General features: G+C 34.9%; 1 protein-coding gene across 2 annotated transcripts; it reads right to left on the bottom strand.

Annotated features, from left to right (window-relative positions):
• Positions 1-670: 670 nt before the first annotated feature.
• On the bottom strand, positions 671-15830 carry LOC147073721 (uncharacterized). Of its 2 annotated transcripts, none has more exons than XM_085944743.1 (8): positions 15605-15830; positions 12357-12483; positions 11586-11712; positions 10102-10354; positions 9568-9666; positions 9208-9484; positions 7660-8068; positions 671-1122 (listed from the first exon to the last, which is right to left on the bottom strand). In XM_085944743.1, the coding sequence occupies exons 1-8, from the start codon at positions 15643-15645 to the stop codon at positions 1016-1018; spliced, it is 1440 nt and encodes a 479-aa protein (XP_085800869.1). In that variant the 5' UTR covers positions 15646-15830; the 3' UTR covers positions 671-1015. The 2 variants fall into 2 exon arrangements, with proteins under 2 accessions (XP_085800869.1, XP_085800870.1); XM_085944744.1 differs by having other exon boundaries at positions 888-1122; positions 7660-8026.
• Positions 15831-18373: the final 2543 nt, after the last annotated feature.

Here is an 18373-nt window from a genome sequence, read left to right on the forward strand (position 1 = left end):
GAGAGATTGAAGGGCGGGAGTCGCGGCGTGAGGTCACACATTATGAACAGAGCCAGAGTAAAGGATTCAAAATATTGCATTGTCAACTGTACATACCGTCAGTCCCTGTCCCTGAACAAATCGAGCTCTAACCGTCACGGCCCAGTCTACACAATCTGTCGACAGGTAAAAACATGTCAATATGAGGCAATTCAATTATCCAATGGATGGGCCAATATTTCATTGATTCCTTTCAGACGAGTCATTGATTACATACGAGGGCATGCAGAGGTAGAAATAGCGTAACACAAATGCTTCACGTTTATCGAGTGCATTGTCTATAAAATAATATTAACCCCGACAATATATCGGAACTGATATTACAAAAAGCTGTAACATTTATCGAAGAAACTCATAAACACACATATTATCGAAGGCGTAGGCGTCACATTGCGATGATTATTCGAAAAAGAATAGCAACTCTGATAATTAAATGTCCACTTAACTCAATATTATGGTACAATACGTAACAATACAAATAAATAATGTTTCGAGATTAACGGGGTTCGCAACTTCACTAATGTAACTCGGTTTACTGTACATTTCTAAAGGCGCTTAAAGTAAAATTACATAACGTCCGGAACAATCATACAAATTCAGTTAAGAACATTACTTTCAGATTACATTTTAAGAGGCAAACAGTTACATATCAGTCATCTGATATCATAAAATGCACGTAATTACAATCAAAACAGCTTTAAAACAAATCATACGATACGGAAACGTTCAAAGATTGCTGTGAATCAATAATGTGATAATCTATAATGTAATAATCTGTTCATACAAGGCATAGTGATGAATGATGACACATTTAAATAAATCTAGTACAGTACAATAATATAAGGAAGTCATCAGAATGCACCACATTCGATCCGCACCGATAATCAACGGCTGAACGGTTGGTCACCGTGATGCGGAGTCAGAGGGTGGCGTCAGGGTAGAGGAGGCGCATGCGCCAGAGGCGGGAGTGGCCGGATCACCGGAAGCGCGGCGGCATCATGTGTAGGCCACCCACCGCTCCCGGGAACGCCATCGGCCCCATCGCCTGCATCGGCCCCATCATACCGCCCAGCTGGATCATGCCTGTGGAACGACCGCGTCGGCCAATACACCGCCAACATTAGATCACATCATCCAAAAAAATCAAAACATTCCACTCAAGTGTACAGCGGTCGACTGTCGCTCTCCGTTATTGTTGATGGTCAGTGTGAATCATCAGACGAAGGTCGAACCGATTTAGAAACCGTAACTGCATGTTACGTTCGCGCACGTATTAAAGAAATACGCGTACGAAATTGACAATTTTAAAATGACAGTTCGGCCTTCGTCTAACTGATTAAAATTTGAGTAATAAATAAAAGAAACAAATACATCGAAGTATGTATGATTGAAATAAACGGTTGCAATTACACAACGCGGGATCAGTCCATGAAGCGTACATTTAGATAAATAAACAGTTCAATATACAGTTATTATAATAGTAGTAATGTGTAGGTTTGTTTAGTAATCTGTGACAGGGGACGATGTCAGTCCAACAGCGGAGCGTGAGCCCCCGCTGTGATCGCCGGAAACGCAATCACCTGTCGAAATTGTTCTCTCACCTATGACACCCCCCGCGCCCGTCTCTACACCCTACCGGAGACGGCGGCGAAGCGGCCGGCCCCTCCGGGACTTCCAGAAGCGGCGCCTCTCCCCTTCGGAGTGTACCGTGACGGGACGGCGGTGTATTTCAAAACGGGGGGGGGGGGGGACTTTGCGATTGTTACATTGCGTGTGAGAAGGAAGGGCAACGATCTGAGTGATACCCAAATTGTTTGTTAATGCAATTATTACTCAACCAAAATTATACGATTTTAATTATTATCATTCCCGTTGTCCCGATCATTAACAAATAATAATAATACAGCGCAGTGATTGTGAGTAAAGTATGACGTAGTCGATTTGCTATTGGTGAGGAGTATCCAAATAAAGTATTAATCATGGTTATTATTGGTATTAAAGAATATTGTAACGAAGGTACCTACGGTTCAACGGTGCTGTAATATGATTACACTGAAATAAAATAAAAGTTACTCACCCCCTTCTAACCTTCCACGAGTGTCACTTTAAGTTATATCAGTTACGCAGCCTTCGAATGAATAATTAATATTATCGCCTCAGTTTAGTAACTTTTAGTAGGTTAAAAAAAGTCATATTCCCAGTACACATAAATATACGTCTCAAATTCAATATTTTATCAATAAAAACAATCTTCTAATAAATCGACATAAATACTACGTACGATGCTAAACTTTCATCTGAATTTGATCAATATCATGGAGCAAGATGGAAATGTACAAATGGATGTTAAAGATTTATAATATTTATTATTATAAGCTGGATGATTCGCTAATACGTGCATTGTCTTATCGACTTAAGAGTATAGGAGCATGTCTGATTAAAATAAAGGCTGCGCTCTGAAAAACTCGTGTCACCCTCGTGTACCGACAATTTGACGCAGCCCAGAGCGTTCTTTACGGAAGCGGACACTTACCTTTCCTTGAAATTATTATAGACTCAAACGGGTCGCCGCGATCGCATAAAGAGGCACCGAAGCGCACGTCAAATCGTCAACATAAAAGACTAGTTATTAAACCAAAACTTATAATCAGTCTCAAAAGAAATCCTACCACATATTAAAAGTGTTTTGAAATTAAAACTAGCTAGGCATCTAATATCCAAGGAACCAAGTAAGTTAAGTGTGATTTTTTGAAGCAATTCACAACCATGCCAAACATTCAATTACTGTATAAACTGGGCCACTGCTGTGCTAAATAATCCAAGTGTGCCACACGTCCCATAGATAACGAGCATCTTGTCAAATCCAACAGAGTGTTACGACACAATATGTATTCGGCTAGAAATTAATCCCGACAACTGACGGAAAGTTATTAATTCATGGGTTAATCACTCGTGAAACATTTAGAGATGGTTAAAAAAAAAAACATGACATGAAGTTTTCATATTCACCGAGACAAAATTCTCAATATTCTGAATGGAGTGTGGCACAAATTCAATCATCACCCCAACACACATGGCAAATATCTGTTTTAAAATTATACACTCAATAAAATGTAAATCAATTTTATGGATATATAATATAATATAATATAAAAAAAATTTAATAAAACTTAAATTACGACAATGACAAGTGTGATGAATGTTTACTTAAATAAAAATAAAAACAGTAGAATATAAAAACAGTTAAAAAAACATTCTATTGGACGAAGAACACTAGAATTAAATACAAAGATACTTCTCGAAAACTCACTTACGGCGCAAAGTTGTAGAAAATCATAAACAAACATAATATTTAAATGAAGAGAACCAAATCGATAAAATATGAGTATGATTGTACAGAGAACAAAATAATTTCATATCAGAGCGAAAGACAAAGAGAATATACAGAAAACAAAATGGCACGGCGTTAATGGCCTATGATATATATATATATAATATATAAATAGATATAATATAATGTATATATATGTATAATGCAGGTAAGTTACTTGTTACTTGAGAATATGGTCTACCTTTATGAAGAACCGTGGGCGATCACAGTGTGTGAATTATTGTTGGGCGAGGAACCCAACAGCCCAATCACATCACTTTATCAACCGTATCAAAAAAAAGAACAAACAAAAATATAATTGGCAGCATTGGCAACACTCACGGCCGCCGCCTCTAAGCGGCGGAACAAAGCCTACGGACATACTCTATCTCTATCTCTCATGACCATTTTCAAGCCTGGCTCGGTACTGGAAATAGGAAATCATAAATATGCCTCAGTACAAACGTCACCGCCTGAGACATCATCAAAACAAAGCAAATTCATAAAGATTTTATTACAAAATTACACTTCCAAACGCGTCATTACAAAAACTCTTGAATACATTTAACTAAATCGAGTCTGACTGACTCTCTTGCAAGACTATTTTTACTAAATATTAGAATATCATATTTAGATTTCCTTTTTATTTCAATTAAAACAAGCATTAACTTTACAAGTTTAATAGCGTAAATAATGAAGAATCATTTTAATCAAACTAAATTTTTGGCTTACGGCTGTTTTAATCTTTTGTTTTACTATTAGTCAGGAAATTATTTATTATGGGAATGCAATAAAATGAAAATTATTAGATTATTATCTTACTTTTAATTAATACATACATTATGTATCTATTGTTAAATTTAAAGTGCAGATATTAAAATTGATAATCAGTTAAAAAAAACTACAAAAAAAAAAACTAAGGCTCCGAGAACTATTATCATCAAGGTTTCGACCAAATTGGAATTTAAAATAATATCATTTAACAACGACAAAGTATGCTAGTGGAAACATTTAGAAATAAAAATGGAATGAATAGCAAATTTTATATTGCCAAGTATGAAATTTTTTTAATATTCACTATAATTAAATGTATTTTTTAGGTAGAGGCAGGTTTAATCTAAATTTAATGAGATCATTATTAATGAACATACATTAAATTAATGCATTCTATATATAACATTAAGAGGATAAAACAAATCCATTACAAAAAAAGGTTTTTTTTACAAAATTGAGGTACAAGCGGAGATCTGTGGATTTGAATGTTGAAAGTAAATTTAGATATTATTACATTTAGCTTTATCATAATTAAATTCAGTGACATCTCAATTCAAAGCATAATATTGTAGATAAGTATAAATTTAATGGAAACAATCCAAATATCACTTGACGAGGACTTGTATATTATGAGATATTCTCTAATAATACAATAATCACAGTACAGTAGAACCTCGATATAACAGACTAATATGTCCATTCAAGTGAAAAGTACGTTACATAAAAACACAAACAAAATCCTGATTATTCATCTCCGGATTATATAGCCAGACACAACCGTTGTGGAGTGACGTTAATGTTCGATGTCGACGCGCTAGCTTTCGGTAATCCTGCTTTGAAAAAAGAATCAAGTTTTGTTTGCACTGTTTTTTTATAATTAACTCTCTAAAATTGTGTAATAACATAGTTGAATTGTCGATGATCTTATTAGATCGCCGATATGCGATCTTATCATTGATATCTTTATTTTTGGGCATGTTGCTTCTTTTTTTTCACTATCATCGTTTCCATCCTCAATTTCCAATCATAACTTCATCTGCTATTTTAAGTCATGATGTGATATCCAAGGTCACCTTCATCTACTTCTAGCCATTGTAAACTTATTGAATGCATCAATTCACTTTGAGCAAACAAATTAAACTGCTGTGCAGCTGTATGAATTAGCGGCCAGCGTTGTTAACGTCAGTGCTACGTTTGGTCTACGAGCAGGACGGCATTATGACTCAAATTCGAGTAGAGGTGTGACATGATTATCATCCGTAGAATATTGTTTACAAGCGGTGACACTTGGATTTATACATGTATTACGTTAACAGGATGTTTTGAACCATTTTCTCATTTGACTGGATATTTTGTCTGTTATATTGAGGTTCTACTGTATATCTTTCAGTGTCGACAGATTCATTCAACATAACCAAAGATAAAAGCTCGTTGACAAAATTACCGATACACTACTGAAAGAAAGCAATTTTTGAATGACTTCCATTGAATTATGTATCCACTACACGCGCATAGCATAATTGTAGTCAATTTAATATATCTTCATTAAAATGATCGAAGGAAATAAATTTTTATGCTTTGTTATTTAAAAACAAATTTTTTATACATCAAGAGAGTATTATTATGTCAAAATACTTTATTTATCTATTTATTAAAAATAAGTGATGGAGCGATAGGCGGCGTCATCTATGTGACATTGAAAGGTGTAGAAACTACCAATGAAAATATTAGTGAAGAACACTGTATCAAGTAATCTAAAACACATACCGAGAGGGCTAAGTATTCTAACTAATTTTATTGTCATAAACCTTTTAAGAAAAGAGTTCAAATTAAATCATATCATATTGTGAGACCTGGGCTATATAATAAAAAAAAAATCAGAAATAATGATTTCTATATTAAAATGTATTATGGTCAACCTGCAAAATAGTGGATAAGAGGCATTATCAGTCGTCCATATCTAATAAAAATAAAAGAAAACACACAGGATTGTAATATTCTTAGTGTAGTGAAGCTTTACACTTTAATCTTATCTGAATTAAATGTCTTAAAACTATTTTTACAATTAATAGAATAATTTATTATCGAAGGTTAAGCCGCGTAATTGACTATTATGGATTTACAAGTGTGCACAAAAGGTGTTAGATAAAATGAGGACTGTTTAGATCTCACAAAAACTAAGATGCTTTAAAGGCCCAGGATCGCAATTATTTTTACGAGATTTCAATTACATTATATCCAATCAAAAGTCACCGAGTGAAATATTAGATGTAAGTAGATAATCTGTTTGCAATATTTATATTTGGATAACTACATATTAGTAGTGGATTAGTGGTATGTATTTTTTTAAATAATTTAAATTTTAAAACAAAAAATATTAATTTTGATTTAAAAGGGAAAAATATTAAAAATAACGATTCCGAATGACAATTCAATAAAATATCCATAAAATAAGATGGAATTATTTCCTGTTTGATTACCATACCGAGATACAGGATGTTGATTTATTCACTAATATTGACTTCTAATATTACATAATATTATTGCATCTCAAAAATAAGTGGTTTTGGGCAAATGTTTAATAGATCTCTCTGGATCAAAGCTATAGTGGATCAATCAAAAATAGTTACATCTTCGGTAAAAGGAATGCGATAAAAATTAAAACATATCATGTTATGCTGAAACAAGTTACGTACAAATATTCATCGCTAAATAAAAGAATGGCAGACAAAAACAAACATTATTACTTATCAATTTTCTTTACTGTTATTTCTAGGTAAGACGTGATAATTGAATATTGATAATGTCATAAGAGGAAACTGGTTTTAGTATTTTATAAATGCGGTTAAGTTACTATGCATAAATAAAAATATTTCACAAACACAATAATAAAAAGCGTTGTTATGTCTTTGAACAAAAACAAACAATTTTGTTTCTTGCCTTAGACTGAAAATGTTACATATTTATTACAACCCACTATACCTCTCGGGTCCGGCTTTGTTCTTAGTTTTAATAAGATCGCACGTTATACCTAAATTCATAAAACACTTCTTAGCAAAACTTTGTAATAAATAATACAGTGAAATTACGTAGGCTGAGAAAAAATTTACGAAACAAAATTTTTAATAATTCACTTGTCTTGGGTATAGAGGTATAAAGAATATAGCATTGAATTCATCAGTCTTGTCCGGTTTTACTTGGATCCTTTTAACAAATATAGAAGACAATGATACTATTTTTTATTTTAAAGAATGGTGGTTTCGTTAAAGTATAGAATTATCGTTGTCAATTTATGAACGAGTCAGGAACGAAATCGAAAGAAACCTATTCGCAGACCTTCAAGACAGTTTATTTGCCATATGAACCTCAACTGAAGACTTCGCACGCCACAGAATAATCTGATAATGGCGGCGGTGACAACCAGCCTTAAGGCGGTTTATATGGGGAGAGGGGGTGGATAGAGGGGTGAGACTCACCTGGGGGGAAGCCGTGCGGCATGGCGGGCGGGCGGAGCATGTTGAGCTGAGGCACGGCCACTTGCTGCATCATGTGCATGCCAGGGGGCAGCTGGCGACCGCCCATCCCCACTCCCACCAGCTGCTGCAGCTGGTGGTGAGGGTGATGGGGGTGCTGGTGCGGGTGATGGGCCATCGCGGCCATGGGCATGCCGGCCATGGGCATGAACTGGGGGTGTTGTGGGGGGCGTGGCAAAGAACGCAGGAGGGCAGCGTGGGCATCGTGGGCCTGCTTCTGCGCCACCACGGCCAGCTGCACGGCCATCTGCTGCTGCTGTTGCTGCTGTTGTTGCTGTTGCTGCTGCTGTTGCTGTTGATGGTGGAGGTGCTGCAACAATGCAGGGTGGGGGGAGTGGAGTGAGCTCCATTTCTGCGTTTTGGGAAAATGAAATCACTTTTTACGGCATTCGTAACGCCACACCCTACCTTTCCGACAACTTTCTCTAATCAAATTTCAGCTGTACGACGAATACTTCAAATCATCACAACCGTTAATAAACCTCGAATCTTCGTTCAGATGTTTCCTTAAAAAATCACTGAAGCAAGTTCCAGTTTGACGAAAGTCCCATTTTTGTAAGCAAAAAATATAAAAGAACATACATACTTCTTCATTTAGGCTTCATCGCCATAGAAGAAGATTATATTCAATATCTTTGCAACTATCCTACCGGAACCTGCAGCTCAAGGTTTATTACTATAAAGAACATGGCAGAGAACTCGATAAATCAAGTGTGAAAAGTAAATACAGGCAACCCTCGTTCATGGTGACCCCAGTGAGAACGAATTTGTTATATCACGATCACATTTTAATATTTTTTGTGCCATACTTATGTTGACATCTACCAGATGCCGGAAATCATCATCATGATCAGATTATAAGACAGTTATCATCAAATTTTCCTTGATATACTATCTACATAGATTCTTTTTTTGCAAACTGGAACAAAATGTATGTAATTTTTTTTCATTTATTGCAAAGTTATTAATTTTGTCTAGTTAATGAATAGTGTTTTCATATTTTAAATGGTATTCTAATCCCCCATTGGCCATGACATTTCGCTTATCGCGACTGTGTCCAACAAAGAAACAAGCATGGTTCAAAGGTTAAGCTTGCCACTTTCCATTCGGTAAAAGTGTTCCATGTTTACAAGAGCAGTAAATGCATGTTGCTAATATCAATATTCAATAAGATTTGGACTGTACTGGAGGAAACCTCAAACTTTTAATATCAGCACTCAGTGCCATTTCTTTGAAGTGAGTTAAATTGATAGCCAACCGTAGATAATGAATATTTCGTAAATTAACGCATTGAAAACATGGCAGCTTTTCTTCATACATGGTAGATATGATGGACAATTTTATGATTATTTATTTGCTCAGCAAATCAGGCAAATACGCTGAACCAAATTCAAACCCTCAATTATTCAGTGATATAGTGGTCTTTTAAAATGAATAAAAGACACATGACCATCTAAGAGCAGTACTTAATTGAATGCTTTTGGCGTTTACCTCAGCAAGGGCCTGCTGCAGAGTGGGTGCAGGATGTGGAGCAGGTTGCGGATGGAGGGGAGCGGGCTGAGGGGTGGCGGGGGCGGCTGCCGGAGTCACAGTGGCCGGCGTGGCCCTGCGGTATCGGGAAGAGCGCGCTTTGATCTCCTCCAGCGAGACATCTTCGGGCGGGTGCATGATGCGCGATGAGGCACCCGTCGTGATGACCAACGGCCTGGCGGGGGAGCCCACCGCGCCTCCGCCCGCACCGGTCGGGGGCGCACTTATCGTTACATTACTGCAACAACAAAAAACATTTTTTTTAATCTAATTTTATTTAACCAGTGGAAGAATAAATCGAAAAGTGGGAATATTATTAACCTGTAAGCGGGGAAGGCAGGTTTAGGTGGGGCAGGCGCCGAACTGGAAGTCTGCGGAGTGCCGGACGGAAACAGTGGTCTCACTCCACCCATCACCATTCTGTGTAAAAATTACAAAAATTAAGAATAAACTTTATAGTAAAACCCAACAAATCTCAACAGAGCGTGTATTTGTTTGTGTATCATCTGGATAAATCAAAAAACTAATGAATAGAACAAAATAATATGATTCTTTAGAAGGATAATATTATATCTGTGGTCTTCATCCAATTCATGATATGTAAGTGTAAAACTGAACTAAAAGACATCTCACAATCAAAGCATTGACATGCCTGGTATCCAGTTTTACTATGTTTTGTGAGCTCTTTTGTTCGGATGAAATTGAAATAATGATAGTATTATTTGATGGTCAGTTTTATAAAATTGACCATTGCTATTATTTTCCTCTTTTTAACGTTTCAAACTAGATAACGTAATATGACAGCACTCAGAAATCAGCAATGCTTTAAACTGATCATAAAAAAATGTAATCTACCCTGGGGGTCCTTGCAGGAAAGGCGGCGGAGGCATGGGTCCCATCAGGGGGACTCCAGGCGGGACGGGAAACATTCCCGGCATGGCAGATATGGAGGGGGCCGGGGGGACTGAGGAGCTGCCGGAAAGGGAGGGCGAGGGCAAGAGGCCACCCCCCGCGCCGTTCGACGTGCCCACCGCACCAGGCAGTGCTTTCTTTTTCACAGCCGGCTCGTCATCATCGCTGTCATCATCGCGCCCTCCACCTGCTCCACCTGCAATAACAAACATTCAAACCTCTTCATTTAACCAAAAACAATACATGCGAGGAAAAATAGAATGACAAAACGAAGGGTCTGACAAGCACACATATTGTGTACACCTAATAGGTTGAGCAAATGGCTAACATCCATTTCTCGTAAAAAACAAAATCGGTTAATACAAACCTCTACTCTGTGGAGGCCCATATGATCCTATTAGGATCGGACATGGTCGGGAAAAAAAATATGTTCTCAAATACCATATTTGGACATCGATAGTTACATAGCATAAAGATACGACGCAGACGGGCATATTGTAGATATGTAATAACTCAATTTCAGTAAAAACTGGATATAGTATAATATGCAGTGCACTAACTAATTGAGGTGTGTAATGCAAACGTACTATGTAACAAAGAGGTGATGAGAAATAATGATTTGCTCATCTTGTTGAAACAGGTTTTTGTTATATGTATGTAAATATAATATTATGTCAATAGCAAAACCACAAATATATTATTTGATATCAAGTCCGAATATTATGTATAAGACAGGGAAAAGTTGAAATCTATGCAGGGCTCGAAACGGTCCGGAGCGCCGTTCCGGTTCGTGAAATCGGTAAAATTATCACTCCGTCTCGTGGAAAAAATAATTTGACAGTCTTATTTTCTTATTCTTTTTCACACTTATTTTTATACAATACACAAAATTTGATAACTGTTATATCTTCAGAAAATTGCCGAGCGCTCCGGTTCGTAAAGTTTCCATTTTGAGTGCTAGAACTATGTGAACTATGAATGGTAATAGCTATTTAACCAAGTCAGCTTAATCATTGAAGTCAAGTAATTACGCTTTATAAACGATAATAGTACACATTATCAGATAAAGGAATATTTTACAGAGTACCAATTATCTATGCAAACACTAATCGAAATAGAATGATTAATTGAAATTTTAATAAAGTACTACATAATATTAAATTATTCAAAGTATTTTATTAACTATTGCACCCTTCCCTTGTTGTCCCAGGTCGTCGTAGTGGCCAAAAAAAATAAACAATTCAATACCTACAAATATTTAAAAGAATTAAAACAATAATAAACAAGTCATATTCCATTTTAGCAATCAATATGCCATTTCAAGTGATCCTGCAAAATCACACTTGACTCCAATGGATCAACACATAAATTAACACTTCTATATGTCACATATTATTACACACATATAAAATTAATTGATTGTTTACCTGCTCTTTGCTTTTCATGTTCTTTGATGTCTTCCGGAGGAATGCCTTCCATGCCGTATATTTCTATTTCAATATTTGATCTGTTCGACAGGGAGTTGGGTACTTTGTCTATGGCCTCTTTATGAACCTAAAAATAATCGTTCAAACTAATTGTAGACACAAATATAAGCGACACCTCCAAACAAAGTCTTCACATTGAAATAATAATACACAATAACCACCCACAAATACCCACACTGTCGAAACATCACATGGACAATTATTATTACATGCAAAAATGGTCTTAAAAGGACAGATGGTTATGATCAGTCAATAAAAATATAATATGTATATAAAATATCAGGTTAATTCTGTGTGGGTGGGTGGGAGGTAATGTATAGTTAATATAAATTTATTAACAAAATTGACAATTACACTTTATTGTAAGAGCAATACAGGTAATCGAGAGATAAAAGTATTCACAATCATATGATAAGGTATTTATACTTTCTGCATAAACTGCACTCAATTAATTTTTATTTAAATACTACCAAATCCAAAACAGATCCATTTGAAATAAAACATGATTCGGTTTATAACTCAATCCAGAATGAATGTAATGAATACAAGCATTGTGTACCTACTTTAAAAAAAACAAAACAATTCTAAATTACAAGGCTTTTGTTTTTAGTTTTTAAATCCATTGATATGCTAAAATCTAGAATATATTTTTAGATGCGCATAAAAAAAATGCAAATGAAGTGTACAAATTAGCTGTTTCATTTTGTTTACCTGCATACAGTGTATTGATAATCCGGGTCCCGTGTAAAGCTTTTTATGGCAGATGTGACATTTAAAATGTTTAGCTTTCTGATGTTGTATCAAAATTTTTTCATCATCAAATTCCCGGTTGCAGTACCTGAATAATTATGCATTAAGGAAAATTATGGCTATACCAAACAACGCAGTTTGAACTAGTTATACATAGGTAAGCGATCTTTCTAACAGGATGGTATGGTTCGCAACATGATGACTATCCTGTCAATATTTCCCTCATTGCCCCCAAACGTTTTTGGAGTGAGAGAAAATCCAGCTAAAGTGTAATGAAAAACTATCATAGCAGCCTTGAACCACTAACTTTTCAGTTGACAGCCAAGCGCACCACCAAATTTGTACCATGGCAAAAACTAAATTTTGAACACCTTTGCAACGTGATGAAAATGAAGATGAGGTGTTTTACAGTGATCACGAAAATTCCATGCATGTGAAGATTATAAAAATGGAGAGCACGACGAAAAGTTTCACTTCTGTCAACACAATTTAAAAATCATACTTAGTTCAATCTTGATCACATTTGTGGGACTTAATGGGTAGTACGATTTCGATAAATTCTAATGGTAACACAATGTTAATTTAAATGCTGAATTGTAAATTTTTAGTTATACCTATAAAATATTGATTGAATTTTTGTTTTTTTTTATCAATATTGTTTTATTATCTTTAAAATTATTTAATAAAGGCAATGAAGTCAAAATAGCCAAAAATGTAGTTACAACCTTTTACACAGGTGTCGAGACATTTGAAATGTCCAACAGAACCGGTTATCCTGGGTCGTGGTCGTGGAACAACAGTGCTCAACCTCGCATTATTCATAGAATTGCTCGTAATCGCCCGATTACTTGTGCGTACAATTACACAGTTGATGATTTTAAAAACCTTCTTTTGCGCAGTACGCAATGACGAATCTGCTGCCACTTCTTCAATTTACCCTAACTTTATATACCAAGATAGCAAAGCTGTGACAATGAGCCTATAATGAAACGTAATTTTTGAAGACCGTGATTGATGTGCAATAAAAAATCGAGTTCATAAATAAATAAAACAAATTGCCTCTACATTCTGACGTATATCTTGGTTGCGTCCTATAAGAAACGATTTCGCGCAAGCCGTTAGGTCCATACATGGATTTGATTTCAGAAGTGAACGTGTTGGCATTGGGTTAAATTAGTGATTTATTTAAGCCATCTTCAAAGGTATTGTCGGGGATTGGCAATCTATGAAAGAGTCCTAATCCAGTCAGGGAATAGCAGAAACGCTGAGCAAAAGGGATGGTATATAATGTACCTACCAAGTAATACAGTCAGCGACAAGGGGAATGTGAGTAATTAGTAAAACACTTGTTACACTGCAGAATCTATGATGAATAATAATTGTGACCTAAAATGTCATACATTTTGGTACACATAGGGTGGTCACCTCGTTGCTCGCAATGCTGGACTTGCAGGTTACCTATGTTTGATCACAGTATTCAGCACACAGTGAACGATGAATACATCATTTACAAATTAATATTCTTCTAAAGCTTAAATGATCTCTGATAACATTATGCCAAATTTTACCAATTCTTTCAGGTTCACGATGATGAGACTAACTGCCAAACCAAAGCAAGAAAACGGTTCTATACGTTTATCCTGGATACAGCGGCAAACACATTTTGAAAATAGCCAATATATTGGATTATTTGTTAGTTTTGGTTAGGTTAGGTTATCCTAACAAATAATCCAGTATATCGGCTATTTTCAAAATGTGTCCGCCGCTGTATCCAGGATAGCTACCAAAAACGGAACTAGGTAGAGGGATGAAAAATAAAATTCTAAAATATTTAAACACTGGCAAAAAAAGATGACTCAACATTCAACTTGCCGGCATGACTTTTTACATAAAATTTACATTAAAATTACATAATCATAGCTCAAATCTTTAATATTATTAATCGACGATCTTAGAACTGAAAAATTGTGACCATTTTTCATAAGACAATCCGCAATAACATTTTTCAGAAATCGAGAAAACTAGCCACAACAACAACATAACTATACTAGAAAGTTGTTGCAAAATATAGTAAAATTACATACACTACAAAAGGCCATAAGGCCCCAATGACAATAGTGTAGTAGTACCTAGTAATCCAATATTGAAGTAGTAGCAGTGAAGCAATCACAGAAATCTTTGGGTAAATTACATAAATGTATTTTAACTTTACCAAAATCAAACACAGTGCCCCAGATAAGTAACTAGTACCTTACTACAATTTTGACTACGGGGGCCACCATTATCATTAAAATGTAAAAGGATGTATTTTTATAGTTAGCTATGGTCTGCAATACACAATACGAATATTCTATTCAATTTTGTAAATAAATGCCGTGAAAAACCAAAAGTAGGTACTCTGGATTTATAAAAATACATAATATAATTAACGTTTGCAAATGTGCAAATTTTATTCAATAAAAATTTAATTTTAGAAAAATGGTGGTAGGTACTTAAATAAATGCCGTTATTGAAAAACCAAAAGTAGGTACTCTGGATTTATAAAAATACCTACATTAACGTTTGCAAATGTGCAAATTTTATTCAATAAAAATTTAATTTTAGAAAAATGGTGGTAGGTACTTACTTTCTTAAAATAATATTACCAGAATTCACGTCTAGATTACACATAAATGTAATCAAAAGATGTCAACAAATCCACGCTGATTTACAGTATTGATAAATTGCGCAGTGTATTATTTTTCATGGTGCCAAAAACACTTTTCCGATTTGCATAATCGATTTTATAACCTCGACAAAGGCGTTGGTCTACGTATATTGAAAAATATGCATTTTACAATGAAAGTTAGACCACACACAAGTACGAATAAATAATTTATGCACTAATATCCGATCGATAAACTTCACGTGCGACAAATTGATAATAATTACGAAATCGTATTATTTTCGTTAATGAGCCAATCCCAAAACGTGAAGGATGACTGACGTTTGAGAAAATGCATACGGATGAAATTGGTTCTCACAACACTGCTTAGATAATCAAGGTAAATATAGTAAGGAAGACAGCACCAAGGAGATAGGTGTGACCCATTTATACCACGGAATGTCCATTTTTAAACATCCCATTGCGTACAATGATAGATCGGATGCTGAAAGACAAGGGTATTTTAAAAAGATTATTCCATTAAACAAACAACTTCAAAGGATACCAGCACCATGGCTTCGATGCCTTCTTCTTTTTGCGACCCATATTTTATTTAATAAAGAGTTAAAATGTACAAAATTAACGCAAAACCAGGGTCTACGTATCTCACAGGGCACTTGAAATCAATTCAATGCGAACAAAGATGGCTGCCTATTTCGATATCAGAAATACAATACGTCACGAATTTGAGAGTAGGATGCTGTCATACCAACAGCGTATACACAAAGGAGAAAGAGAAAATGGCGCATTAAATGTTATTTTTGTGCTGCCATTAATAAAAAAAATCTTATTGAAAATTTAATTAATGTTATGAAACCTTTATATTTTGAATAATTTTATGCAAAGAAAGGTACCTAGGTATATTTTGAAGCTTCATATTATTTACGTGATCACACTGTCTTATCTACAGCTTCTTTATTCCATAATAATTATCATCAGTACTGTGAAAACTCGGGTAGATGCTGTATAAAAAAATATGGTACCTAATATTATTATTTTTATGATATTCTTACCTACTTACTACATAATTATTATTTTGTTTTTTTCACCTGACCCATTCTAGAGTAGGTAGTCACAGCCCTTGAAATGGAAAATTTTACGAAACGGAGCGCGTGATGATTTGACGAAAATATTAACATAGTTGAGTCGTATAGTTCCTATATACGACAAGTCCACTTTGATAAAACGTTGGCAAACTAAATATTTTCATTTAATACAACTTCTTCTTATAAAAACCTATGATTGAATTTATTATAATATGGTGGTTTGTTGTTTTTATACAAATATTCACAACAAAATTAATCATTTTCGTAGCAGTAAAGGAGAAATTGACAAAACAGTGATGGACTTATCGGCATTTGAATCTAACTGTCAAATTTATCGTATTTGGGAACCCAGTAGGTGTGACTTATCGGTCTTTGTTTCTCAACACTAGCGATAAGTGATTGGCAAAAGTATAGGGTAAATAAAAAACAATTATTATTTCAATAGATACAAAAATAATTTGTTAGAATGATTTCAATCATTGGTGAGAATTATTGTCAGTAAAATAAAAATCGTATTTTTTTAAATTTATTTAATATCATAAAACGTAATACATTGTAACGTATTGTCTTCTCTTCATCTAATAAACAAGTGATTATTAAAATTAAATCAAAAAAAATATTAAGATGGTTAGGTAACTTTAAAGGTTTTAAAATGATAGTAGAAAAAGATACAGAAATCTAAAAAAGAAGTTAATTACCGTCCTCGCTCCTAAGCAGAGCATAATATGAACCTCCACAGAGTGAAGGTTATATTAACAGACCCTTTTAATCGAGGAATGGTTGTTAGCCAGTCGCCTAACCCATTGGGACCTTACACTGGATCAAGCATACATTGAAAAAACAACATGCACTTTTACACAAATGTACCTCTTATGTATAATAATGACATTTATTTACGATCAATAATGTAATCACAATATTTTTTGTTTAAATAAAGTAGGCCGAGTAATTTTTAACAGAAAAAAAATAAGTATAAAAAATCTTATTAAAAAACTATTATTTAAACCGAGGGAAGTTTATAATCAAACAGATTTTATTTTGTTCAGGTAGAACAATTACAAAAAACTAAAATAAAAACAATAATTGTTTAATTCGAGAGAAATTCTTAATCACCCAGTATTTGCCAACATTTAATGCAAAATAGCCATATTTCAAATACCTTTCCCGATGATCCATGTTCTTTTTCCATAATTCCTAATTGATGACTCGTTTCCTTGATGTATTTCCTTCCACTTTAGCAACATTCTGGGTAAGATCAGACATTATTTCGTTGTATTTCTACTAAAAACTTGAGACACTTGATAACGCGAACTGCTACAACGGCCATGTTGATTTTTGCAAATGCTCGATGCTAATTGGCTGTCAACAAGGTCGCATGGACTCATCGGCCTTTGGAACAAACCGCACCGTGGACTTATCACCGATAGGAATTCATCGTGATTTTGAAACTCTCTTTTCACATGAAATTATCGCCGTTAAGAACTGATCAACATTTTATTATTGTGGAGCACTGCCGGTAGAAAAAAATGTCATCATTATTTCAATTTTGACTAAAAGTGGACTTATTGTGTATGGGAACTATACGACTCAGTTATCTAATTTTGTATAAGTATTGTATTTTATAAAAATAAATGTGCTAGATTTGTTGTTATATTGTCTCGGTGTATAGCTCAGATGGTCAAATTATTTTTCCAATGAGATGGAGCGATATTTTTGGGGATTTTATGAACCGGAACGGCGCTCCGGTACGCTCTAGTCCATTTCGAGCCCTGGGTAGTAACTTTTCAACATAGTGATCCATACACACGGTTACTCACGTTACTTACAAACATTTGTATGAAAACCAATATTGGTTTTTTTAGTTAAAATAATTAAAACATCAAAGTACTCAGCTGCCTGCGTACAAAATCCCAAAAATCTCGCTCTCATTTTTTTTCTGAAAAACTCAAGGTGATTATTATAAACATCCACGATGACCGAGCGGTTACGTATCAGGCTTATAATGTTGTGGATTCCGGGTTCGAATCCCGGGTCTGGTAAAAATTCACATGTTGTTTTTCAGTGTGTCTTTGGACCCAGAGTATGGACCTATTAGGTTGAGTAAGTGGTGAGAAGGAAAGGAGACTCGGGTGGTCGAAATGAAACGCTCGATCGTCTCAACAGAGATCCATTTAATGCGGTAGACGACAGAAATATGGGTTACAGTGTTATTTAATCACAAATACAGG

This window comes from Rhyacophila brunnea, unplaced genomic scaffold (genome assembly GCF_057557595.1).
Source record: "Rhyacophila brunnea isolate RB1 unplaced genomic scaffold, BYU_Rbru_1.0 scaffold_17, whole genome shotgun sequence".
Taxonomy (NCBI): Eukaryota; Metazoa; Arthropoda; class Insecta; order Trichoptera; family Rhyacophilidae; genus Rhyacophila; species Rhyacophila brunnea.